General features: G+C 49.5%; 1 protein-coding gene across 3 annotated transcripts in view; it reads right to left on the reverse strand.

Moving 5' to 3' along the window:
* Positions 1–2120: 2120 nt before the first annotated feature.
* Positions 2121–25232, reverse strand: part of agap2 (ArfGAP with GTPase domain, ankyrin repeat and PH domain 2) — a 30021-nt gene continuing 6909 nt past the window's right edge. Inside the window, exons 1-19 of one of the 3 annotated variants that reach the window (XM_066708510.1) lie at positions 19484–19668; positions 13458–13516; positions 13132–13219; positions 12909–12994; positions 12502–12643; positions 12135–12269; positions 11779–11897; positions 11354–11509; positions 10961–11050; positions 10621–10725; positions 10012–10177; positions 8533–8652; positions 8173–8310; positions 7786–7845; positions 7314–7465; positions 7034–7124; positions 6643–6865; positions 6065–6350; positions 2121–5819 (exon numbers count right to left, since the gene is read on the reverse strand). In XM_066708510.1, coding sequence (XP_066564607.1) covers positions 5613–5819; positions 6065–6350; positions 6643–6865; positions 7034–7124; positions 7314–7465; positions 7786–7845; positions 8173–8310; positions 8533–8652; positions 10012–10177; positions 10621–10725; positions 10961–11050; positions 11354–11509; positions 11779–11897; positions 12135–12269; positions 12502–12643; positions 12909–12994; positions 13132–13219; positions 13458–13516; positions 19484–19592 — 2532 coding nt within the window. In that variant the 5' untranslated portion in view covers positions 19593–19668 and the 3' untranslated portion in view covers positions 2121–5612. Of the gene's footprint in view, positions 5820–6064; positions 6351–6642; positions 6866–7033; positions 7125–7313; positions 7466–7785; positions 7846–8172; positions 8311–8532; positions 8653–10011; positions 10178–10620; positions 10726–10960; positions 11051–11353; positions 11510–11778; positions 11898–12134; positions 12270–12501; positions 12644–12908; positions 12995–13131; positions 13220–13457; positions 13517–19483; positions 19669–25232 lie in introns of those variants that run through there. The other 2 variants (XM_066708509.1, XM_066708511.1) reach the window with 2 other exon arrangements.

Here is a 25232-nt window from a genome sequence, read left to right on the forward strand (position 1 = left end):
CATGAAGAGAGAAACAGTACCCTAGCAGTGTAACATTCCTCTTTCCCTCAGTTCCTCTCAGCAGGGAGTTTCATACTCCTGCACGGACAAAGAGGCTTGTTATCAGACCAAGAAAAACATCATAAAGAAATAAATCAAGCCCCAGATTGAGCTGGCCTTCGGTTGTCAGCTTCAGCAGACTACAACCCGCCAGTCGGACTAATCAGAAAAGACACATATGTTCACCTTCCTAAACTAAAAGGGGAACAATTCTTGCTCTGTATTTCACAAACTAACTAGTTTTAATACTTGCAACTATAAAATATAAAATAATAACATATTTTATATGAAATATTAACATGAAAAAGTATTTCAAAATGTATTTCTACACCTGTCACATACTATCACAACTCCTACATTGTACTTCAACTAACCCTAATCACTGATACTAACCAGCCTATTACCATACAAAATAATACATAATCAGTAATATATTATGCAAAACGTTCTGTGCCACATAGACAAAATATCTGCAGGTTCTTTAACATTGTGTAGAGCTTGTAGAGCCACTATACACTCACCTAAAGGATTATTAGGAACACCTGTTCAATTTCTCATTAATGCAATTATCTAACCAACCAATCACATGGCAGTTGCTTCAATGCATTTAGGGGTGTGGTCCTGGTCAAGATAATCTCCTGAACTCCAAACTGAATGTCTGAATGGGAAAGAAAGGTGATTTAAGCAATTTTGAGTGTGGCATGGTTGTTGGTGCCAGACGGGCACAATCTGCTCAGTTACTGGGATTTTCACGCACAACCATTTCTAGGGTTTACAAAGAATGGTGTGAAAAGGGAAAAACATCCAGTATGTGGCAGTCCTGTGGGCGAAAATGCCTTGTTGATGCTAGAGGTCAGAGGAGAATGGGCCGACTGATTCAAGCTGATAGAAGAGCAACTTTGACTGAAATAACCACTCGTTACAACCGAGGTATGCAGCAAAGCATTTGTGAAGCCACAACACGTACAACCTTGAGGCAGATGGGCTACAACAGCAGAAGACCCCACCGGGTACCACTCATCTCCACTACAAATAGGAAAAAGAGGCTACAATTTGCACAAACTCACCAAAATTGGACAGTTGAAGACTGGAAAAATGTTGCCTGGTCTGATGAGTCTCGATTTCTGTTGAGACATTCAGATGGTAGAGTCAGAATTTGGCATAAACAGAATGAGAACATGGATCCATCATGCCTTGTTACCACTGTGCAGGCTGGTGGTGGTGTAATGGTGTGGGGGATGTTTTCTTGGCACACTTTAGGCCCCTTAGTGCCAATTGGGCATCGTTTAAATGCCACGGCCTACCTGAGCATTGTTTCTGACCATGTCCATCCCTTTATGACCACCATGTACCCATCCTCTGATGGCTACTTGCAGCAGGATAATGCACCATGTCACAAAGGTCGAATCATTTCAAATTGGTTTCTTGAACATGACAATGAGTTCACTGTACTAAACTGGCCCCCACAGTCACCAGATCTCAACCCAATAGAGCATCTTTGGGATGTGGTGGAACGGGAGCTTCATGCCCTGGATGTGCATCCCACAAATCTTCATCAACTGCAAGATGCTATCCTATCAATATGGACCAACATTTCTAAAGATTGTTGAATCAATGCCACGTAGAATTAAGGCAGTTCTGAAGGCGAAAGGGGGTCAAACACAGTATTATTATGGTGGTCCTAATAATCCTTTAGGTGAGTGTATACTGAGATGTGTGCATGGTGACAATTGCAATTATCCTAATGCAATCGTGTTCATGAATGTGAGAGGAGTTGAATGTAAGTGTCAGCAAAATAAATACTGCCACTACCACCACTACTATTACTACTGCTCCTGCTACTACTAATGTTCCTGTACTATAAATATCAGCTTTCGCAGCACTCTGTCAGATCCTAACAGGGCCAGAATTACAGCAGATCCAGGCACCGTTATGTTTTGTGCTTGGTGTTGTTTTTTAATAGCAAAACTAAATGAGAGTGAGAGGGGGATTGAGAAAGAGAGGGAGAGAGACAACCTTCCATGATTCACAGAAAACCAATACAAAAACCTCCGATCACACAGATTGTCATTTCTCTTCTTTTTCCGTATAAATTTTATTGTATTTTTTTATTGTACAGCAGATAAAAGTTTCACTTTTTTTCATCATCATATTAATAATAATTACAATAATCATCATCATCATCATAAAAAAAACTCTTGCAAAAAAAGAAAACATTGATTGAAACAACAGAAATAATTCTGTTCAAAATTCAAAAATTCTAATCCAAAAAAAATCAAACAACAACAACAACAACAACAACAACAACAACAACAACAACATAAAACCAGAATAGGAAAATCACACGATCACATTGACTGGACTGACAGGCTGTCTCGGACCCAGTCTGTTGTTCAGAGGCAGACCAGCTTTGACCTGTGCCGCACTTACCCCTACACTTTTCTGGTCAGCTGTCTGCCAGACCCCTCTGTCCCACTCCCACTGTGCTGTCCTGGAATATTATGGGATGCACCTGTTTCAGTTTGGAAATCAAAACACCAAAAGCAGTCGTTTTCTGCCGTATGGCATTGTGTTGTACTGTACTGGGTTTTATTGCACTACACTATCTCTCCTACAGCACTTTCTATTACCAAACTGGGTCAAAGTGCACTTGACTGTACGGTGCCTGAACTGTATGAATATTTGATTACACCGCACTGTACCGAATGGCGCTGCACTGAACTATATGACCTTAACTGTACTGTACTCACCTATGCAATTCTGTATTAAGTCTGTATTACTGTGTTTGTGTCTGTGTTGTACAGATTGTACTCTGCTGTACTGCACTATGTTATAATGTATTGTGTACTGTACTGTTTTAAATTTGTGTTGTGCTATTCTGTATTCAATTTTTATTGCAGTGTGGTGTTGTGCTATACTGTATTAAATATGTATTGCTGTGTGGTGTTGTGCTGTATTTAGTCTGTATTGCTGTGTTGTGTGCTGCTCTGTGGTGTTGTATTTATCCTGTATTGGTGTGTTGTGTTGTGTTGTGTTGTTTGTGTGGTGCTGCTCAGTGACTCTGGAGGTCCAGGAGGGGAGAATCTGACCAGCACTGTGTCCTGCAGGACAGCACAGCACTGCAGCCCAGCCCAGCCCAGCCCAGCAGGACACCCCTTGAAAACCAACAGCGGGGGAAAAAAACAAAGAAAACATCAACAGCTGCTAGTCCTACTACTGCTACAACAACAACAACAGCGGCAACAACAACAACAATAACAACAACAACAACGGCGGCAACAACAAGAAATACTACAACATCTGTCTTCATTAGAAAATATCAAATGTCTTTAAAAAAAAAGTTGGCACTAGAAAAACAGAACAAAAACCCAAAACAGAAAAATAAAACGGCTGGATCCCGAGTTCATGACCCACCGCGTTGTGAGTGCTGCTGGGGAACTCGCACACACTCCATTAGGTACAGTTACAATCTTGTACATACATTGCAATAATAATAATTATAATCACCATTGTCATTATATCATAGTATTTATCTCTATATATATTTGTCTTTTTTTTCTTTTTTTTTACAATACTCTTATTTCTCCCTCTATTTTTCTCTGCTTAAATAAGACTTCAAATAGTTTCTTCAAATTGGCAGTTTGTAACTTGGGACTGGATTCAGCTGTGTCCCCGACATCCCTGTCACTGCTTATGTCACTTCCTGTTCTAACACTGCATGGCTGTAACACTGATCCTCCTCCTGCACTGCCCTGTCACACTGTCAGCTTGTGTGTCACAGCGATGGCCTCTCTGCTGCGCACTGCTTAATAGCAGCAGTGTGGGCTGCTGTGTCAACACCTGATGTTATGTATATGTAAGATAATTAGAACTTGCCAGGCAATTCAAAAGTTGGTCCCCTGTTGTTCATGATGTATTACTCTATTAATCTATTTATTTATTTATTTATGTAAAAACTAAACACATGGGAGACACAATATACCAGGTACGGACACCAATACCCCCCCCAATCGGGACAGGGACACTCATGCTAAAACGGAGTTACTGATATTTGTCTGTACACCCTCCCTATTTCTTTCTCTCTCCTACATGTCTTCCTCTGATTTCTCTCCATCTCTCTCTCTGGATTTGGCTGTCTAAGCAAGGACCCCCCCCCCCAATTTTGTCACATTTTAAGTAGATCGAGGGTGCCTCTGCCCCCCACACTCCTCTCTAAGTGCCCAGTGTGTTTGAACCTGTTTCCCGGACCAGACAGACAGGTAGGTAGGCACGTCACGTCTTGACCTTTCACCGTGTCCCTGTCGTTAGGGGTGCCCGGAGCACACCCGCCTATCCGTACTGTTGGAGGGGATGGTGGCGGGGGGCTGGACGGGCACTGGCAGTGCTGGCGTCAGTGCCCGTGTCCTGGTGGCAGCGTGCTCTTACTCCCTGGTAAAATTGCTGGCATCTGCTGTTGCATTTTCGGGAGTTGGATGCTTCCCATGTTGCTGTTGCTGCTGCTCCAGAGAAGAGTCGTCCATCCCCCCTACCCCAAGAAACTCCCGTCTCCTTCAGCCCTGTTTTAATCATGTCTAATATTTAATCATATTTAATATTTTTGACTTCATTTGTATAGTTCTGAACCAAGTTAATCAGACTAGCGGTGTAGGAATTGGTCCCTGTCACATTCTCCATTAAGGAGGTGCTTCTAACAGCTGAGCCCCCACCCCGCACTGGCTTCTCCTGCTTGTCCAGAGAAGGCTCCCCTGGGTCAGTCTGCAGGTCTGTGGTTCACTGGGCACTGGACTGCAGCATCGCCATTATAATGTCATTGTCGTATTTGTGAGCCCCCTCCTGGGTCAGCAGTCTCCTCCAGTCTCTCCAGTGTGTGGGGGTGGTGACTGGTGAGCCGGAGCCTCTCCTCTCCTCTCTTCCGTGACCATCAGCGATCGTTTGTCACAGTCCGTGCGGGAAGAGGGGAGGCGGCAAATGAAAAAAGAAAAATTCCACAATCTCCAGGCAGGATATAAAAGAAATAAAAGATAATAAATAAACGAAAGACAAAAGCAGGACAGGGAGCTCAGACCCCCTCAGCACTCTTCGTCCTGTGACGCCCTGGGCACAGGTCCACATGTCCCCCAAGACACTGACTGAGCCTGGGTACTGGCATTGAGTGTGCTGACCGCACACCGCCCATAGAGCCCCCTTGTTCCTGTCGAAGCCCATGCAAGCAGCACCCCCTCTCCAGTCCTACCTCCCCCCAGCCCACCCAGCACAGTGTTTATTTATACTGGGCTACACCTGTCAGAGCACCAGTCACCTGTCAGTCAGTCAGTCAGTCAGTGTATCAGTCAATCAGTCAATCAGTCAGTCAGTCAATCAGTCCCAAATGCTGTATCCCAGTAGCCCCTGTATCACGGATATCCTCTCTCTCTTTCTCTCCCTCCTTCCTTTGCTCCTTCTCTCTCTCCCTCTGGAGACAGGGTGGGTGGTTGGTGTCCAGCAGGGGGCAAAGAGTTCTTGTTGTGTCTGGTCTGGGGAGGGTCGTGTCGGGGTCTGGGCTTCGTTGTGGTGGGCGTGGTCACGGGAGGAGGTTAGGACACCCCCCTGCGGGAGTTGGCGCGGCTCAGGCTGGCTGTGCTGGACTTGCGGGAGAGCCCAGGTGTGGACGCGCCGGGGGGGGCCTCGTTGGGGCAGCCGTGCTGGAGCAAGATGTCGGCGCACTCCTGGCTGCCCGCCCGACGCGCCAGCGTCAGCGCTGTCTGACCCTGGGCATCCCGCACCCTCACGTCACTGCCATACTGTGAGGGCATAGACAGAGGGAGAAGGAGGGGGAGGGAGAGAGAGAACAGGAAAGGGTGAGAGGGGCGTTAGAGACAAGGAGAGAAAGATTAAATACAAATTTGGTATTTTAAAAAGAAAAATGTAATATTATTAACAATGCTCTACATTGTCACACTACTTATACCACTAATACCAATCACAGTAACAATAATGCCAACAACATACATGCCCCGCCCCCCCACACCCCTCTAGTGACACCCACCCAGACAAGCAGCTGCGTCATGACCACGTCGGGCAGCTGGCAGGAGACGTGCAACGCGGAGCGGGGGGGTGGGGGCTGCCCGGGCGCTGGGGGTGGCAGGGGGGCATTGATCTCCTCCTTGGTGCCGTGAGCCAAGAGCAGCAGCAGCCCTGGGAGGTCCCTCTCTGTCACTGCAGTGACCAGCCGGGCCCCCAGCCCAGGCCCCACCCCTCCGTCGGTGGTAGGTAGTGGAGCTACAAACAGACGCTGCTCGTACTTTGCCCGGATCCAGGCCTCCCTCTCCTCCCTGAAGAGAGAGAGAGAGAGAGTGAGATGTAGAGAAGGGGGGAAGGGGGAAGGGGGGAGAGGGAGAGGGAGAGAGAGGGAGAGGTGGATTGATAAGTTTATATCTGTTGATGTTTCTGTGCTCACTGTGACAGAGAAAGACAGACAGAAAGAGAGACAGAGAATGACAGACACATGCTTTACTTACATTTCAGTGCCAGATTAAAACAAAATAATAATACTCCCTCAGCCACCCAGGCCCCTTCCCTTTCCCCTCCCCCATTCTGCCTCTGCCCCTCCCTCTTCGTCCTCACCGCGAGGCGTCAGGCGTGGGCTTGGTGCGGCCCTGAGTGCTGCTCTCCCAGATGCTGTTGGCCAGGCTGTTGCCGATGGCCGTCAACACCAGGGTGAGCTCACGGGGCCAGTCGTCCAGGTCCAGCGAGCGCACACGGGACAGGTGGGTGCCCAGGTTGCGGTGGATTCCCGAGCACTCGATGCAGATCAGAGCCCCCAGGTTCAGGCTGGCCCAGGTCGGGTCTAAGAGGGAAGAGAGGGAAGGGAGAGAGAGGGAAGGGGTCAGTGCATTGAGACAGACATCAAAAAGATGGAACACACATGAGGTCAGTGTGTGCAAGGAAAAGTGAGAGAGTAAGAGAGAGACTGTGTTTGTTCAGTGTGAGGGATCAGGATAAGGGGGTGACTCACTGGGCGCCCCACAGTCCACACAGAAGCCGTTGCCCTTGGCGTTGCGAATGGCCTTCAGGGCCACAGCTTCACTCTGGCTGTCCCTCCGCGCCTATAGACAAATACATACAATTAAATCATTTGAATATCAATCACCCTTATCATACTCCTTAATGCTCCATACCTTCTACCCCCAACTCACTGATAGCCCCACCCACCCCTCACTCAGTCGTAACCTTCCAGCTCTACCAGTACCACAAACTCTGTTTGCAGTAGGCCGTGGCAGAAGCCTGGGACTCGCCTTGTTCTTGCTGCTCTCGCAGGACTGCAGGCTGGCCAGGATCTGGCTCTCGATGGCCTGGACCCAGGAGTCGCGTTCCTCTAGGCTGGGTGCCTCGAAGTGCCAGGTCTGCCCCGAGCTGGACACTATCATGAAGTCAAAGTTCTCCTCCTCTGTACGGGGACACGCAGAGGGGGGACATGCAGAGAGGGGGCACATAGGAACACACAGAGGGAGACACAGGAAGAGTCCAGTCAGTCTCAGACCTACAATGCTGTAGTCACTGGATGTAACTGTAACTGATTACTTAGGATGAGGCACTTTGCCCCTAAGGAAACATGCAGTCACATGCATACACACTAGCATTAGAAAAAAAAAAATCCAGACTGTGTTATTGGACTTAGGGGTGTAAAGTACAGGGTGGACAGACAGACAGACAGACAGACAGACAGACAGACAGGCAGCATGCTGAGCCAGTGCCAGCCACTGTTACCTGTCTTGTAAATGCTTCTCAGACTACCAAAGCTCTTTAATTTCCACATTTTGCGCTTGGCTGCAATTGGATGGATATTTTTGGAGTTTCCGGGGGAAGCAAGAGGGAAGAATGAGGGAGGAGAAAAACAATAATCAGAAATACAAGAAGAAAGAAAAAGACAGAGGGAGTGGGGGGGTAAGAGAGAGAGAGAGGATAGGCAGAGCAGAGAAATAAGGAGGTTAGTGAAGCCCCCAAATTTGCAATTCACAAAGGAGAGGAAGAGAGAGAGATAAAGGGAGAATCTTATGTGACCGCAGGCCCTCCTGTGTTTTCATGCCTTCTCCCATCTCTGATCTCTGATTGGCTCCTGCCCCTGTCCTAGGTCTTCCCTGATCGGCTGCTCACCCTCGGCCTGCCCCTGTATCGTGTCGCCCTTCACATTCATGCTCTTCTTCCTGCGGTGCTTCTTCCTGTCAATCATCGGGGAGGGCGGGGCGTGGTCCTTCACCGAGGTGGGGCTGGCCACGCCCTCGGAGGCTGAGTCTGCAGTGAGGGAGCGAGAGAGTGGGAGAACAGAGAGAGGGATTGATGGAGGACAAACAGAGCAGTGTGACAATTGTGGGTTACAGTGGAGTGTTGGGGGGTTTCCATAGTGACCATGTTGGGGGCTGTCGTGGTGACAGTGCACAGTGAGGGGACAGGGGGACGGGTGGAAGGAGCTCTGTTTCCATGGTGACAGACTGTGAAGATGTCGGCTATGCATACCCACGCTCTGCGCTTTGCTGGACAGGGAGGACGGGCAGCGCTGGACACTCCGCTCTGACCGCGGGGACACGCGTCCAGACTGCTCCTCCACAGGGAGCAGGGAGCTGGGGAACAGGCCAGCTAGGAGGATGGAGAGAGAAGGAGAGGTAACTCAGTATGAATACAGCACAGAACTGTACGGCCACACAGCCACAGAGCATTACATCACAACACTACACACTACAGTAGGGCCTGACAGATATATCACCGATAGAGAGAACACCGATATTATCGGCCGATATTGGCCTTTTACAGAAATATCTGTATCGGCACATATTCCACTGATAACACACTGATATATTTTCTCAAACTATTGGCTACATATTTTTAGTATATTACCATAAGATCCTTCCTCAGACTTCAGACAATAAATACACACATTTTTATTTGTTTTTACAGTTGTTATTATAATTATTTACCATTCTTTTTTAACATAGTTATGGTGCTTTAGTTTTCGCTGGAAGCTTTCGACTTCACACTGATTCTCAGCACAGCAGCGCCGCACACACACTACTGAGCGCCGTGGTGAAACAAACACACACACATTGAGAAACATTGGGCTCATAAACCAATAAACATGTGTTTTACTAAAACACTCATAACCAATAGAAAGTGTTTTTGAAAGCTGTGTTGTATTTGAGTATCCATGGTTTTGATTATTGTTTGTTTTCGTCATGACTGAAGATTGCCGTATACTATGGCATATATGCGCATTTTTACTGAAAAGTTAATTAAATCGCTTTTCAAAATTCACAACAGCAATTAAAATAAAGAGAAACAGTAAATGTTTGCTGAAAATGTTGACTGGATATCAGCAAACAAAAACTGTCTACAAATGACAAGCAAGCTCAGATCACAGTAAAACATCTAAAGAAAATCTCAGACAATGTTGGATAAAACTGAAACTATATGATATTTATAAAACTATTTCAAATACTACATCATGTTTTGGCTTGTGAACCTGAGAGAACCTGATGTGTGTAAAATGCTAATATAAGCTAGACCAGCACTTAACACTATCTTATTATTTGTTCTAATGTATAGAACATGCATATTTAAATATTTTTATTTTATTCTCCCTTATTCTAATGTATTTAATTAATTTTTACAGTATTTGATTTGTGGTTGTTATTTATGATGAAAATTAATGTTAAGTTTATTATGTAAAAATGTACAAATGTTGCCTTCAGTGCATATTTCACACAATTTCCCTCTGACAGGGAGAGATTTGAGGGATCCATGTTTGAAATTTTCTTTTGTGCATGTTAACAAACAAAAATCTGCAGGTATATCGGTAATCTGAAATTTCTGCTTCCCAGTTATCGGTATCGGTATCAGACCCAAAAAACCTGTATCGGTCGGGCTCTACACTAGAGCACAACTGTGTGTGAGTGTGTGTATAGTGCAGTGCTAGGGCAGTTGAGGGGGGTCTCTCCTCACCTGAGCTGGCCCCATCCCCCCCCGTTCCCCCCATGTCCCGGACCAGCCCATTGAGGCCGGGGGAGGGGCCGCAGGGGGTGATGGCGCGAGGGGGGCGTTTCCCGGGTACTTTGACCGTCGTGCGCAGCAGGTCAATCTCCTTCCCATGGGCGTTCTGCATGTAGTCCTGCCAGGGAGAGGTCAGAGGTCAGAGGTCACACAAACAAACACACAAAATAAGGTTAGAAGTTAAGGGTCTCATAAGACAGGAGTGGCCTAATGGTCAAAGGTTGAGAGTATGTAAGATGTGTGTGTGTGCATATGTGCTCACGATGTGTCTTTGCCGTGTTATGGTAATGTTCAGTACCAGATCAGGACACCAGGGGGCAATGAAACTGCAACAGAAAGGTGTACTTGTGGAATAACGCACATTTTGGTCTGCGTTGTGTTGTTAGTGCTGTTGTGTCGTGAGCCTATCAGTATTGCATTGAGGCTGCTGTTGTTGCTGTGTAAGTGACCTAGTTTTGTGAGTTTGGCGGTGCCATGGCCGCGTGAGTGTTGTGCGGTGAGTATGAGGTGGTGGCTGCGTGGCGAGTTGTGCGTGTTGTGTAGCCAGGGCACTGCACTCACATGGACGCTGGGGTGGTAGGACAGCAGTCCGTTGTTGGACAGGGTGACGTACTTCTTCTTCCACTCTTTGTTCAGGGAGTTCCCACTGCGCTTCAGCAACACGCTCTACACACACACACACACGTACATATACACACAAACACGGACACACACACAAAAAGATATTGTCATAAGGACAAAACAATATATTGTCCTTATCTATATTGATATATTTGTTTCTTTATTTATTCCTTTGCAAATGAACAAGCAGTTATTGTAGTTGTAGTAGAGAGGCTATTTGAGGGGCTGCTGGAGGGGAAGGAGGGATGACTGTCCGACCTCTGACTGACCCCTGGCTCACCTGCTTGATGGGGATGGCGCGGCCACTGCCGATATCACCCTTGCTGTCTGAACTCCTCTTCTCTGAGTCGCTGCCTCGCCGGTTCTGAGACTGATAGAGCGAAAGAGGGAGGGGGAGAAAGAGAGAGAAAGAATGAGGGAGAGAGGAAATAAGTGATTACTGACAGAAATTGAGAGAGAGACAGAAACACAGATACACAGACAGAGGGACAAAGACAGGTAGAGAGCAAATATAGACCCAGAGACGCACACAGAAATAAACAGACACACACACATCGGAACACAGCTCTTGTTAACCATGCCAATCAAGCCACTTTGAACCTGAACTTCAGAGAGAGAGAGAGAGAGAGAGAGAGAGAGAGAGAGAGAGAGAGAGAGAGAGAGAGAGACTGACCGTGAAGAGGGATGTGCGTCGGCGGGGGGGGCGGTGCAGGGACCCTGGGGTGGAGGACCCCGGCCCTCCCTCGCCTGCCCTCAGCTCACGGTGACTGACCACTGGGGTGGACGGCAGGGAGGAGGAGTAGTCACTGCTTTGACCTCCATTACTGGCCTGAGGAGAGAGAGAGAAAGAAAGAAAGAGAGATAGAGGGAGAGGGGGTAGGGAGAGAGGGAGGTTGGGAGAGAGAGAGGGGGAAATAGGGCAATAGGCAGAGGGAGAGAGGGTAGGGAGAGAGGAAGCGGAAGGGAGGGAGGGATTAGTTCCAATAAGGGAAACAAGTAAGAGATATTGTCATTAACCCTACAAGTGTGTTCAGGTGTGTCTACAGGTGTGTGGCACTGTGTCTACAAGTGTGTGCCGCTGTGTTCAGGTGTGCTTACCTGTCCAGGGAAGGGCCCGGACACGGGCGTGGAGCCACCAGAGTGGCTGGGTGAGTTGGGCAGAGACTTACAGGCCAGAAGGGCATTCTGCTTCTTCACCATGAACATCTTCTGAGCGGCTGGAGAGGGAGAGGAAGAGGGAAAGATAGTGAAAAGAGAGAGCAAGGATAGTCAGCACTGAGAGACTGATGTCACCGGTGGTGATGAAGGGCACCCCCCATCCCTCCCCAGTCCCAGAAATAATACAAAAGTGGACAGCCTTCAATGGCAGCAGGGCCCTCAAACTGTCACAACGCCCCCCCCACTCCAAAATGATATGTGAGGGAAGCGAGGGCACTGAAGAAGAAGCCGCTCACCCTCTGAGAAGACCCTGTCTACATTCAGCCCGTAAGTGGAGCAGGTCTCATAGTACGCACAGCGCCGCACATCGGTACACAGCTGCCTTGCGCGGGCGTCATCAATCACACGCGGGTTCGAGGCGCTGATCTTGTCTGGAGGAGAGAGGAGGGAGAAGAAGGAGAGAGGAAGAAGGAAGGGAGGAGAGCGAGGAGGGATAAGGTTACACTACCTACAACCTAGTACCTAGTAGTGCAGTGTGTAGGTTACACTGTGCTAAGGGACCTCTTTCTCTCTCTCTCTCTCTCTCTCTCTCTCTCACACACACTCACTCTCTCTATCAGGCACAATCTTCTCCGTCACACACTCCCCCTTCCCCCTGCTCACCCTGTGTGCCCACCACTATGACAGGGAGGTCAGTGGAGTTGCGGAAGGTGACCAGCTGACTGTAGTTCTTGTACACCTCCTGGAAGCTGCTCTCGTTCTCCAGGCTGTACACCAGCAGCACCGCGTCCACCCAGCTGCAGAACTGCACACAAAAATGTGAGGGAGAGGCAGTGAAGAGAGAGGGAGGGATAGAGAGAGGGGTACAAGGAAGAGAGGTGTCACAATGCTACTGCTTCTCCTGTACTGTAGCTCCTGTCAGGCAACTCTCACTGTATTGTTGCTCACTATACGTAGCTCAGAGCTGCCTGTTGCAATGTGCCACCTTCTGGACTCCAGTGCAATTGAGTCACACGGGACAACACAGTCAGAACCAACTACTATTACTAATAATAATAATATTGGCTTACCTGGGCATCGGGAAGGCCGGGCTCCTCCCTAATCAGCAACAAGTGACTCTGTCCCTCCACTAATACCTCCTTCTTATACCTGCCCCCTGAGAGAGAGAAAGATGAAGAGAGAGATAAGGGGGTGGGATTGATAGTTTAATTACATTACACTCTGCTACAACTCGGTAGCAGAGTAGTGCAGTGTGTAGAGTGCAGTGTAGTACAGTAGTGCAGTGTGCCGTACCCTCAGCGGACTCCGTTGACAGGTAGCTCCCAGTGATGTATCTGTGCACCAGTGCTGACTTCCCACTGCGCAGACTGCCCAGCACTCCCTGTGCACACACAGAGATAGGTTACTGAATACACTGAGCACACAAACACAGATAGCCACTGTATATTCAAATTCAAATTCAAATTCAAATGGGCTTTATTGGCATGACAAGTTTACACTTGTGTGGCCAAAGCATTTACAGATACAGTAAAAAGAACAGAAAATTACAGAGAGAGAGAGAGAGATGAAGGGAAGGAGGGAGATAGGGATGGAAGGAGGGAGGGATGAGTGTTTCTTACCAGTCTGAGCTCTGGTATGGAGCGATTCAGGGTCCATTCTTGACTGTTCGCACAAGCGGCTGCAAAGAGAGAGAGAGGGGGAGAGGATGGAGAGATTGAGGGGGGTTGTTACTGTATGCTGTCCAGAGCTCAGGGCTGTACCTCAGAGTTTCCCGTCCACCTACTGAACTCAAGAGTTTGTGTGGCACGGCTCATTTTAAACTTTATAACACTGACTCACAGACACACAGGAACAAACAGTGCAGCCCTGCAATCTGAGCTGAACAGTCTTGAGCTGGCATTTTCCCATCAGCCCTAGTGCTGGCACCTTGACACAGTAGCAGGGCTCCCCATATGCACCTGTGCATTGGCACAGATGGTGTCAGGAAGGTGGGCAGAGAGAGAGAGAGAGAGAGGAGAAGAAGGAGAAGGTGTGTAAATGAATGCTGGACCCCTGTGCGGTGCCAGGGACCCTCTGCTGACTGGCATAGAGCCAGCTTCATTACCAGATCAGTGCCTGAGCAGAGGCATACACACACAAACACAAACACACATTCACATATACACACACCCCCCTCCCCCTGGCACAGCAGCGCCGAGACACCAGGACAGAGGGCCGCCAACCTCCTGTCAACAACATGCCAATCTTGTGCCAACCTCGTGCCAACCTCCAGGTGCCCGAGACCTGCTGACATGGCTTCACAGACCTGCCCTGCCCAAGCGCTATCACTCTATCGCTCCATCGCTTTATCACTCTCTCATCTCTCTCTCTCCTTCTATTGACTGTGGAGAGAGAGAGAGAGAGAGAGATTGCATTATTGCTGTTACTATTGAACAGCTGTATCACTGTTGTGTCTTAGTGTGTTGTTTTCATTTCTGTTGGACTATAACCTGTTTGTCTCTGTTTGTAGCTTTGGCAGTACTGCTAATGTGAGTAACGCTAAAATGTAATTTTTAACTGAAATTAATTCAGAGGGAGAGGGAGAGAGATGGAGAGAGGGGGAGAGAGGGAAAGGGAGATTGATAAGTTTATATCTGTTGATGTTTCTGTGCTCACTGTGGTGTCTTATACTCCACTCCGCCTTTGACATTGCCAAAAAAAACCTCCAATCTACAGAAGCAATTATCCACTTTTGCAAATGGAGAGAGAGACAGATAGAGAAGGAAGGATGGAGAAAGATAGAGAGAGAGGGAGAGTACTGTGTGATTGCGTGACTGTAAATAAGAATAGAGACAGAATGGTGGGGGAGGGAGGGGAAGAGAATGGGATGAGAGAGGGAGAGAGGGAGGGAAGAGGGGAAGAGGGCGAGAGGGGAAGGTGATGGGGGGAGCTGTGTGCTCTGTGTTCATATTTGAATAATCCGCGTTGGCAAAACACTCCATTTGTGTCACGGCAATAAAGCGTTTTTTGAATTAAACTGAATTGACTCAAGAGAGAGTGAGAGAAAGTGCAAGAGAGAGAGAGAGAGAGAGAGAGAGATGAGAGATGAGAGATGATGTCTGTAACTTTTCTTTCATTTACACACACACACACACACACACATACAAACACTCATGGACTGGCAAATTAAAATAGAACAAAACAACAAAAAAATTAAGCTACAAATAGCTCAAAATATACATATTGTCTATGCAGTGAGCGACCAAACTGGCAACACTGCCAATACAGTAAAAGAGAGATGAGGCAAGGATGGAGAGATTAAAAAAGGAGGAGAGAAAGAGGGGGGTGTTCAATCAAGAGATAATGACATGGACTAAATCAAGAGAAAGAAAGAGAAAAAGAGAGAAAAACGATTATTGCAGAGAGAGGAAGAGAGGGAGGGGGTGGGATAAGATAGAGAAAAAGAGAGCAGAGACATGGAGTAATTGACGATTGGAGACAGAGACAGAGAGCGAGAGCGAGAAAGAGAGAGAGTGTTTTGTTCATTAGAGGAACAGCCTCTGTAATGCAGTGCAATTTAGTTTGATGCTGTTTAATTCAGGTGGTTTCTGGCCCATGGGTGGGTGGTGAACTGCTGCAGTGGCCAGTCCAGTTCCAAGTGCCCCGACCAGTACAACCCTCCCACACCTGCCTGTAGACATCCCTACTGCTCCCCAGTGCACCCAATCACCACCTTGGAATTCACCAGGCCACACCCCTGCTCCGGCAAACCCACCAATGGGAGTCCCCCCTCACACACTGTTGCCATGCCAACGGCGAGGAAATGCCCCGGCCTCCTGGTTCCATTTGTCCACAGAGCCCAAAGCAGCATGGCAAAAAGGGGGGAGGCCAAAGGGCACTGACAAACACCCATGCCCTTCACACCCTTTCTTTCTGTCTCTCGAATTCAAATTCTTCAAATTCAAATAAAGGGAAAAAATCACAATACCAAAAAAAAAAAAGATATTTTTCTAAATCAACAATCCGTTCCCATCTCCCCTCTTCCCAATGATGGTGTGCTGAAGGCAGGCAGGGGGTCTCTAACCAGTGACTGCCAGACACATTTTGCTGCTAGACTGGAGGTCCGCTCCTCCTCTCCAAGTAGGATGGGGATTTTATTGTGGTCAGACAGGTTCAATTCTGGTGTTTGATTTTAAAATGTAGGCAGGTATATCTTCCATTTGTGTTTGTATCCGGAGCAGGACAACTTCCCTTATCTCACAGTGGAGGCCCAGCCTGTGCTCTCTGGCTGCCCAGGACTTCATGTGTCGATTGTGGCTGCTCTCTTCTGGATTGGAATAATTAATGGGAAAACTCCCAGTTCAGCTCTGCACATACTATTTGAGGTGTTTCTCTCTCTTTCTCTCTCTCTCTCTCTGTCTCACAACTGTGCCAGACCCAAACACCAGTCTATGTTATACATAGACTCCTGCGGTGACACTGTACTGGTCTGTTGTACACAAGGTGACTTTGGTGACTGAAGCCCCCCTCTCTCTCTGTATATAGTGGAGTTACCAGACCCAGGTCCTTCTGGCCAGTCAGTGACTCTGAAGCTATCCAATCCAGTCCAGTCAATGACTCCGCAGCAGGATAGTCCAGTCCAGTCCAGTTCAGTCCAGCCCAGTGCCAAAGCTCACCCCGACTTGTAAATTACTTTGGGAATAAAAGTGTCTAAGCTGCTGATTGTAGAGCACAGAAGGCCTTTAATAACAGAGGGGAGGTAGCAGCAGAGTCAGAGGGAGAGTGCAGCGAGGTTTGCTGTCTCACACACACACACACGCACACACGTATCAGAGCTCGACCTCCACTGACCTTAATAACAGAAGTCACACTGTTACCACACAACACAGACTCAAATGCCTCCTCTGTCTGCCTCTCTCCCTCTTCCTTTCAATCTCCACACACACACACACACAGTCCCCTCTCAGTCAGGCAGGACCGGCAGGAAAGAGAAGAGAGAAGGGGGAGGTGAAAGAGACAGAGAGAGAGGGAGGGAGACCAGCATAAATATCAGGGGGAAGAGGGGAGAGAGAGGAGGAGAGGGGAAATGGAGAAAGATAGGGTGAAGACCAGAGAGAGAGAGAGGGATAGGGAGAGAGTGGTCCAGGGGGAGGATGCTATCTATGTTACAGCCTGACACAGAGCAATTTAATTATGGATAATGTTTATAGAACATTTGTTACAGACCCCAAATCGTCAATAATGCAGGAAACCCACACAGAAACTCACAGGCATTAACACTGCCTAAACTCGCCGTATAGACCCTGTCCTGGTACACACTGTACCAGGCCATATACCCTGAATACAGAGACACACACACACAGGTACACACAGATACAAACAGATACAGACACACACACAAACAGATATGCACATACACGCACACACACTGTGTTTCAGTTCCAAGGCCGGCTCTGAGTCACACTCAGCCGAGGCACGACACACAAACTCCCCGAATGCAGAATAGAGAGAGAGAGAGAAAGAGAGAGAGAAGGAGGGAGAGATGAAAAGAAAATGGAATGCAGAGCAGGAGAGGGAGAGATGACTGCTTCAGGCTTTTATCTCAAGAAAAACCTGCCAACCCCCCTCTCACTTTGTCCCTGCATCTCCATCTCTCCATCTCTCTCTCTCTCTCCCTATTCCACCCTCTCCCCATCTCACCTTCTCCTCCATCTCTCCATCTCTCCCTCACATACTCTTTCCCTCCATCTCTCTCTTCCCCCCCCCCTCCATCTCTCTCTCTCTCTTTCCCACCTCCTCCCACCCGAGCATCATTCACTCTTCAGCAGGGTCCTCTCACAGCACTCACTGTCACCATGACAACCTCTCATCCAGCAACAGCCACTCCAGCACACAGAACCACACACTGCACTCCCTCTCCCTCTCTCCTTCTCTCTCTCCCTCTCTCTCTCTCTCTTTCTCCGTCATTCTCCAGTCAGCTCTGTTCCTGTCCAGCAGTTTCTCCATTTTCATTGCTGGAGATACGGACAAAGGACTCTTTTTTTGGAGAGTTGTAAAAAGTAAAGGGGCTTTATTTATCATTTGTCAGTTAGCCAGCACTGTACATCCATAGCAACTTCACAGAGATCAATAGGCAAGCTGTGTGTTGACATCCACAACTTTATAGTGCTGGACTGGACTGTCCTGCTGCAGAGTCACTGACTGGACTGGACTGACCTGTTGTAGAGTCACTGACTGGACTGGACTCATCTGAAGGTTCAGTCCAGTACAGTCCAATGCAGTGAGTTAGAGGCTGGGTTTAAGATTAGGATTAAGGTTAGAGCCCGGACAGGGTTAGGTTTAGGCTCAGTCATTTAGGATTTGACTTCTGTTGTATTGTTGTTTTTGTTTAATTTTCTAACACGCAGTCATACAGACTACATTTTGACAGTATCAGCATCGTCCCCCGTCGCCCCCTCAGAGCCACAGCAGAGCAGGCGAGCTGCTGGCTTCAATTATTAATTCAGCACTTATTCCTGACAAGTTACTCAGCAGTTTAAGCAGATTTAACCAGAGGTGCATCACGGTCCACCGCGGCGAGGACGGCGTCCCCTATTTTAAAACAATAAGCACTATTTCTGTCTCCCCCCTGCCCCCCTTCCTTCCTGGAGGCAACGTTTCAAGTTTTAAAGCCTGAAAAAGAAAAACTATCAATGTGCCCACGAAATCAAAAAGGGAGAGAGGGAGAGAGGGAGAGGGGCACACATTTTAATGACAATGACAGAGGCTGCTGCAAGGCACTCTCTCTACACTTCTAAGATGGGATCAGGAGACTGTGTGTGTATGTGTGTGAGTGTTTGAGAGTGTCTGTGTGTGTGTCAGTGTCTGTGCACTTGGACTCACTTTTCCCAGTATCACAGAATCTCTGTGACGGACAGATTGTTGGGGACACCTGACCTGAGGAAGCAGGCTGTGAACTCTGACCTCTCACCCCCATCCCCCCAGACAGCTCCTGGCACACTCCACTGAGCTCTTTCACACAACCTCATTGAAGTCATTAGTAGCCCTGGGCAGTTGCAGCTGCTAAAAACTTATCCAGAGCCCTTGTTTGCAGAAGAAATTTAACACAACACTGTGTGATATTTCTCAGGCTTGAGAAAAGGTTGATCACTCGCTGTCTTGTGCCTCTGAAATCTGCAGGAACTGGCCCCGAGTGAACTGGACACATATAAAAGAAACTCTTCCCAGTCCCTGCTCTGTGATTCACATTGACGCAAACTGGACTGAGGCCTACAAAATAACAACTTCAACAACGGCAACGACAAAGACACCGATACAATTAAATGAAACACGTAACTCAAAAATGACTGTAAAGCGAGCAGTCGTGACAGGAATGTTTTACGAATCGACGTGCGGTGTCTGGAGGGAGGAGAGGAATGGATGGATCACCCGGCAGCAGACCGAGGGAGCGAAGGAGGGAGAATGAGTGAACAGAGAGAAAGGCAGACAGGCAGGCAGGCAGGGTCCTTTCAGAGCAGAGGTTCAAAGAGGGGGTGGTATGAGAGGGAGGCGACATCCAAATCCTAAGAAAAGGGTCCAGGAGATGATAAGTTGTGGGGGGGGCTGTCAGGGGTATGATGATATGATGAGATGGGATGGTGTTTTGGAGGTGGGGGGTCATGCTTACCTTCCTCTTCGCTGGACTCCCTCTGCACGTAGCCATGGAGGGGGGGCCCTGGGGGGGTGGTAGGGGCCGGTGTGCTCTTGGTGAAAATCCCACTGATGAACTTGAGCATTTTACGGTCGCGGGTGGCGGAGGCAGGGCGCTGAGGGTGGTGGAGGGTGGCAGAGCTGGCTGGAGGCAGCAGGGAGCCGGGGGGGAGGGGTGCGTCAGGGCCCCCCCGGCGTAGGTCCTGGGAGAGAGAGTGCAGATCGCTGTTGTCCAGGGTGCGGCTCTTGCCCGTGCGAGGGGGCTTGGGCTGTAGGCTGCCGGGGGCGGGCAGAGAGGCCGAGCTGGTCTTCAGACGCTCCCCCCGGGGGCTGCCCCCACCCCCCCGTGCCCCCATCCCTCCACCTACCACCACACCCCTTGGCTTTGGCTTCCACTCATTTTCTGGCCAGGACAGGCGAGAGGGGGCAGTGGCGGCTGCTGCTGCTACTGCTGCTGGGGGAGGGGCTCCCTTTAGCCCCTTGTCCTTGCGTTCCAGTGTTCTCGTGGTGGTAGCTGTGGGATCCTTCCCTTCCCTGCGACCCACTCCCACTCCCTGCCCCCGCAGCAGTGCTCCTGGACGCGCCCCCCCGACCCGCACTGGGATCTGGCAGCGGGAAGGCGTCCTTGGAGGCTCTGATGCCACCTCCCTCACTCCCACCCCTTCTCTTCCTCCTCCTCCTCCCCGGGACGGCTCTGACTCCCAGGATGTGTCTTCCCCAGATGCAGTGCTGTCCCCTTCCGCCAGCCCACCAACACACCCCCTGCCAACATCCAGCCCCCAGTCCTCCTCCTCTAGCTGCTTGTCCGGGGGTCTGTCCCAGATGGCCGTCTGGTCTTTCCCCCCTCCTTCCCTGGGCTTGGGGCGCCCCTGTTGTGCTGCACCACCCCAGTCCTTACTGCGCGGGGAATATCTGTGCAAGGCAGCTCTCTCCGTCTCCCTCTCCCTCTGTCTCGGCCTGCTGTCTGGCTTCGCTTTGTCCCTTTTCCTCTGCTTATGCCTCTCCTCTGACTCCTCTATCTCTGTGTCCTCCTCTTCCTCTTCCTCCTCAGGCTGGGCATGGGGGGGCCTGCCCTCCAGCCCCTCTGTCCCCGGCCCGGGGCTGCCAAGTTGGGAGGTCCTGGTTCCATCGTCGGGCACAGCCTCGACCTTCACCAGGGTGAGGGAGATGAGGTAGGTGGTGCGGCGCTGCAGTGTGGCGGCTCGACTCATGGGCTCCAGATTCAGGGGACACACCATAGACGTCTGCCGCTGGGGTAGGGTGGCCAGACCAGAGCACAGGGTTAGAGCGGTCGGGCTGTAGGCCTCTGCAGAGCTAGGTAGAGTGGTTGGGCTGTAGACTGCTGGAGCCAGGCTGGACCATAGACGTCTGCAACTGCTTAAAGAGGCTAGGACCACGGACAGCAACAGTCCAGGGTGGAGCGGTCACTCTGTAGATGGTGTAGGGTAGAGGTAGAGTGGCCCAACCATAGAAAGTGAATGTCAAGGTAGAGTGGCTGTAGGCGAGTACTCCAAGGTAATCTGGTTTGAATGCAGACAGATCAATCTAGGCAAAGAGGGTGGTCACCAAAGACCACAGACGGCTAGAGCTGGGGTTGGACGGATGGACCATAGTCAGTGATGAATTTAGTGGAGGTAAGGGGTGACTCAGGGGATGGTGGGACAGGCGATGTGTGGGAAGAGTGCCAGCTGGAAGACTGGGAACAGCGCATGGGCTCTCTGCCTCAGGGGTCAAAGGTCACCACAAACCAGACAAGGATTTCCTCCAGGAAGTGTCCGGGTATCATTATATGTCCGTATCGAAAGTCCAGTGGGTCACACACACACGCGCACACACACGGAAAAAAACACGGAGGAATAGAACTAAATCAATACAGCAGAACAAGCAAGGAAACAAGGCAACAGAGAGAGAGTGGGAGAGAGAGAGAGAGAAAAAAATGGAGGGAGCATGAATACCTGCCCCCTCCTTTCCCTCTCCTCCTCCTCCTCTTCTGTTTTTCCCAGGAAAGAGAAAAAGAAAAAGGAAAAAAAAAGGGGAGCGCTTTAAACAGGAGAGGCGCTGCTATCCTTCTCCTCCTCCTGCCAGCCTGCCCTTCCCTTCATTCCTGCCCTCCTCCTGTCTGTGTCTCCCTCTCTCTCGCTCTCTCGTTCACGGCGTGGGGTGCATCCTCTCCCCCTCTCTATTGCCTCACTCCCCTGTCTCTCCTCTCTCCGCACACTGTATTGTAGCTCCTTGCAGGATGGGCCGGGACCATAGTCAGGACTCTGTAAACGCAAGCGGCCGCAGACTGGAAACTGTATTGATTTGTTTGTTTATTTATGTATTCATTTAATGTTATTTATTTATTTCACTTCTGCATTGTCTTCAGTCTCCCACACCTCAGCGGCAAAGGGTTGTTTGGTATTTATGCTTCCTCCCAGAGAGTCAGAATCAACAGCCAAAATCTTTGTTTATTATTTATTTGTTTCGTTTTGCTTTGCCACCCTGGCCGTCTCCGGTTTCTGACGATCTTTTTAAGTTTTTTTTCTTCTTCTACCTCTCCTTTCACATTTTTCCTCTTTGCTCCAGCATCTATCACCCCCCCCCCCACCCCCCCACCTCTTCCGCTCCCCCTTCCCTACCTCTGGGCTTCTCTCGCTGTCTTTGTGCCTCTCTTGCCCGCCTGCCTGCCCGCCTGCCTGCCTGCCTGCCTGCCTGCCTGCCTGCCTGCCTGCCTGCCTGCCTGCCTGAGTTGTAATCCACCAGAGAACGAGCTGCGAACGAATGAGACGAAAGGTGCAGGGAAACGAATTAAAAAAAAGAATCCAGACTGAAACAACGCAGCCCCTGCCAGGAACAGCCCTACTGCCTCGCAGAACGAGTCCCCGCCGTTCAGTAGGATGTTTGCGTGTTTGAATTAAAAAAAAGACAAATAACAGTAACAATCAACAAGCACAACAATCCTGTTCTTCTCCTCCTTCTCCTCCTCCTCTTGTTGTTCCTTTCCTTCTTTTCTTGTGTATTTTGTTTTTATTCCCAGTGCAGGTCGGGGCTCAGCCAAATCCCAGTGTGAACGGAAGGAATCAGTGATCAATGGATCAGTCACAGCTAGCGTAAGAGACACAGCCGCCCTCTCTCTCTCTCTCTCTCTCTCTCTCTCCCTCTCTTGCGCGCGCGATTGCTCTCTCTCTCCCTCTCTCTCGCTCTCTCTCTTTTTCTGTAGGATGGGGAAGTGAGAGCAGCTTGGGAAAGATGCAGGAGGAGGAGGAGGAGGAGGAGAGAAGTGAGGGCCGTCACCAGAAAAAAGGAGAAGAAGAAGAAAAAGGAGGAGGAGGAGGAGGTAGGGGACAGTGGAAGCGACAGACTGAAGGAAAACAGGAAAGATGCACAGCCCCAGACTCTTGTTGCGCACTCGATATCTCCAGTGTCAGTGTGAGGGAATTAGCAAGTCAATATGAACAGACTGTCAGCAAGACTGGGTTGGCTACCCCCCCCCACCACATCCATTCCTCCCAAGCCCTCCCTCCTTCCTTCTACACACACTCTCCCCACTGATAATAACACTGCCTCTTAGATCCTTGCATGCACACACACATGCAAACACAGACACAGATATGGACACGGACACGGATTCAGATCTGGACACACACACACACACACACACACACACCCTCCCCCCTCCTCTCCTCTGCTCAGCTATGGAAGGAGCAAGAAGCCAACAAGCCAGGGGAAACAAGAGAGAGATGAAATCAAAGGGGAAGGCAGATCAGTATGTTGCTGCCAGACTCTCTCCCCACTCTCTCTGCCTTTCTACCTCTCCCTCTACCTCTCCCTCTCTCTGTGAGTGTGTGACTCTCCTGCTCTCTCTGTAGCTTACATCCTACCCAACAGGGCACAGGAAAAGAAAAAAGAAACACTCCTCCTTCTCTCTCTCTCTCTCCCTCTCTCTCTCTCCGTCTTGCTCTCACGAGGCAGTCTCCAGGCAGTCCTGCTCTCTCTCTCTCTCTCTCTCTCTCTCTCTCTCTCTCTCACTGGCTTGGGAGGACAGGGAGGAGAAAAGGGGGAGGGAGGGAGGCAGGGAAGGAGAGAGAGAAAGGGGAGGGTGGCAGTGATGCACAGAAGGACAGAGAGGGAAGCCCCCCTGCGTGACATGGAAAGAGAGAGAGAGAGAGAGAGAGGGAACAGTGTGTACATGAAATGACATGAACAAAAGCAGAGGCAAGGAGAGAGAGAGATAGAGAGGTGAGAGAAAGGGAGAGAGGAGGGAGGGGGGGGTGCGTCCTCTCCTTCTCCACACCAGCAGCCTCAGTCAGTGACAGCCACACATCTCCTGGCTCAGTGCGAATCCGACAGGCTGCTGTTACCAGGGCAATGGGATCCTCAACACGCTGTCAGCTCACACGTCCTCCCCTGCTCTTCCCTCCGTTCTCTCTCTATGCACCTCTGCCTCTCTTTCTCCCTCTTTCTCTCTATCCCTTCCTCTCCTCAACCTCCCATTATCCACCTCATCTCCTCCTCCTCCCCCCTCTCTCTCTCTCTCTTTCTCTCTCATTAGTGTTAGAGATAGTTCCAAGAACAGACATGGCCCGAGTTGCAGAGTGAGTGGCATCACAGTTATAGTTACAGTGTGAGCTGTAGTCACGGTTACCGGCTGCGTGTCGTGTGTTCCAGCAGCTGTTCTCAGCGCTGACGGGATTATCCCGCTACGGACACCCCCAGAAAACTGGGAACATGCCCGCCCCCCGGCTGCGATTACCCACTCTCTCCCACACACACAGATACACACACACAGTCAATCGTTACACACTCTGATACACATACACAGACACATCAATACACATACACTTATACAAATACAAAGACACACCGATACACATACACTTCCACCCCCCCAGTCATCTCTCCATTCTCCATCCCCCCTTCATCTCTCCAATCACACTAGCAAGGGCATCTCTCTCTTTCTCTCTCTCTCTCTCTCTCTCTACTGCTTTTAGTTTTATTTTTCTTTCCAGTCGTTCTGTTGCTTTTTTGAAGATGGGTTCCGGGGGCGTTCGACATCCTACCCCCCCACTCTCTCTCTCTCTCTCTCTCTCTCTCTTTCTCTCACTCAGAAACACGTCTCAAAGGCGACCTACTTATCCCGCACTCATCTCTTTCCTTTCCTTTTCTTTTTTCAATTCTGTTTGTTTTATTTCTGCCTGGTTGCCCTGTTCCTTCCTGCATCTGAATCTCAGAGTTGGATCCAAAAAAGCTTGCCTTAACTTTCAAGAGACAGTATTACGGAGTTAGAATCAATACAAGTGCAGCGTATATTTATTATAGAAAGAAAATGTGAAGGAATTAGACTAGGGCACTATTTGGCAGATGAACTGAGAATCACTGGCTTCTACGGCCACCACTACGATTACAACTACAGTACTCCTACTGCTGCTGCTGCTAATAATGACAGTGGTTGGTGACTGTGACAGCGCAGGGTCTGTCTGCACAATAACAAAGGGATTCCAGAAGTATTCCGGCAGCATTCCCCACATTCCCAGCATTCCCCACATTCTGACGTCTTCCGTACATTTCCAGGGGACGAAGAACAAAAATGGAAGCTGCACCGAGGTGTATCAGTGGGATGTCAGTGTATCAGTCAGTCAGTCCGTCAGTGTATCAGTCAGTTATTCAGTCAGTGCGTTAGAGCTGAGAGATGGAGGGAGTGAGGGAAGGAGGAGAGAAAACGAGGAGAGGGAGGGAGGCTGCAG

The sequence above is a fragment of the Amia ocellicauda genome, chromosome 7 (genome assembly GCF_036373705.1).
Source record: "Amia ocellicauda isolate fAmiCal2 chromosome 7, fAmiCal2.hap1, whole genome shotgun sequence".
Classification (NCBI taxonomy): domain Eukaryota; kingdom Metazoa; phylum Chordata; class Actinopteri; order Amiiformes; family Amiidae; genus Amia; species Amia ocellicauda.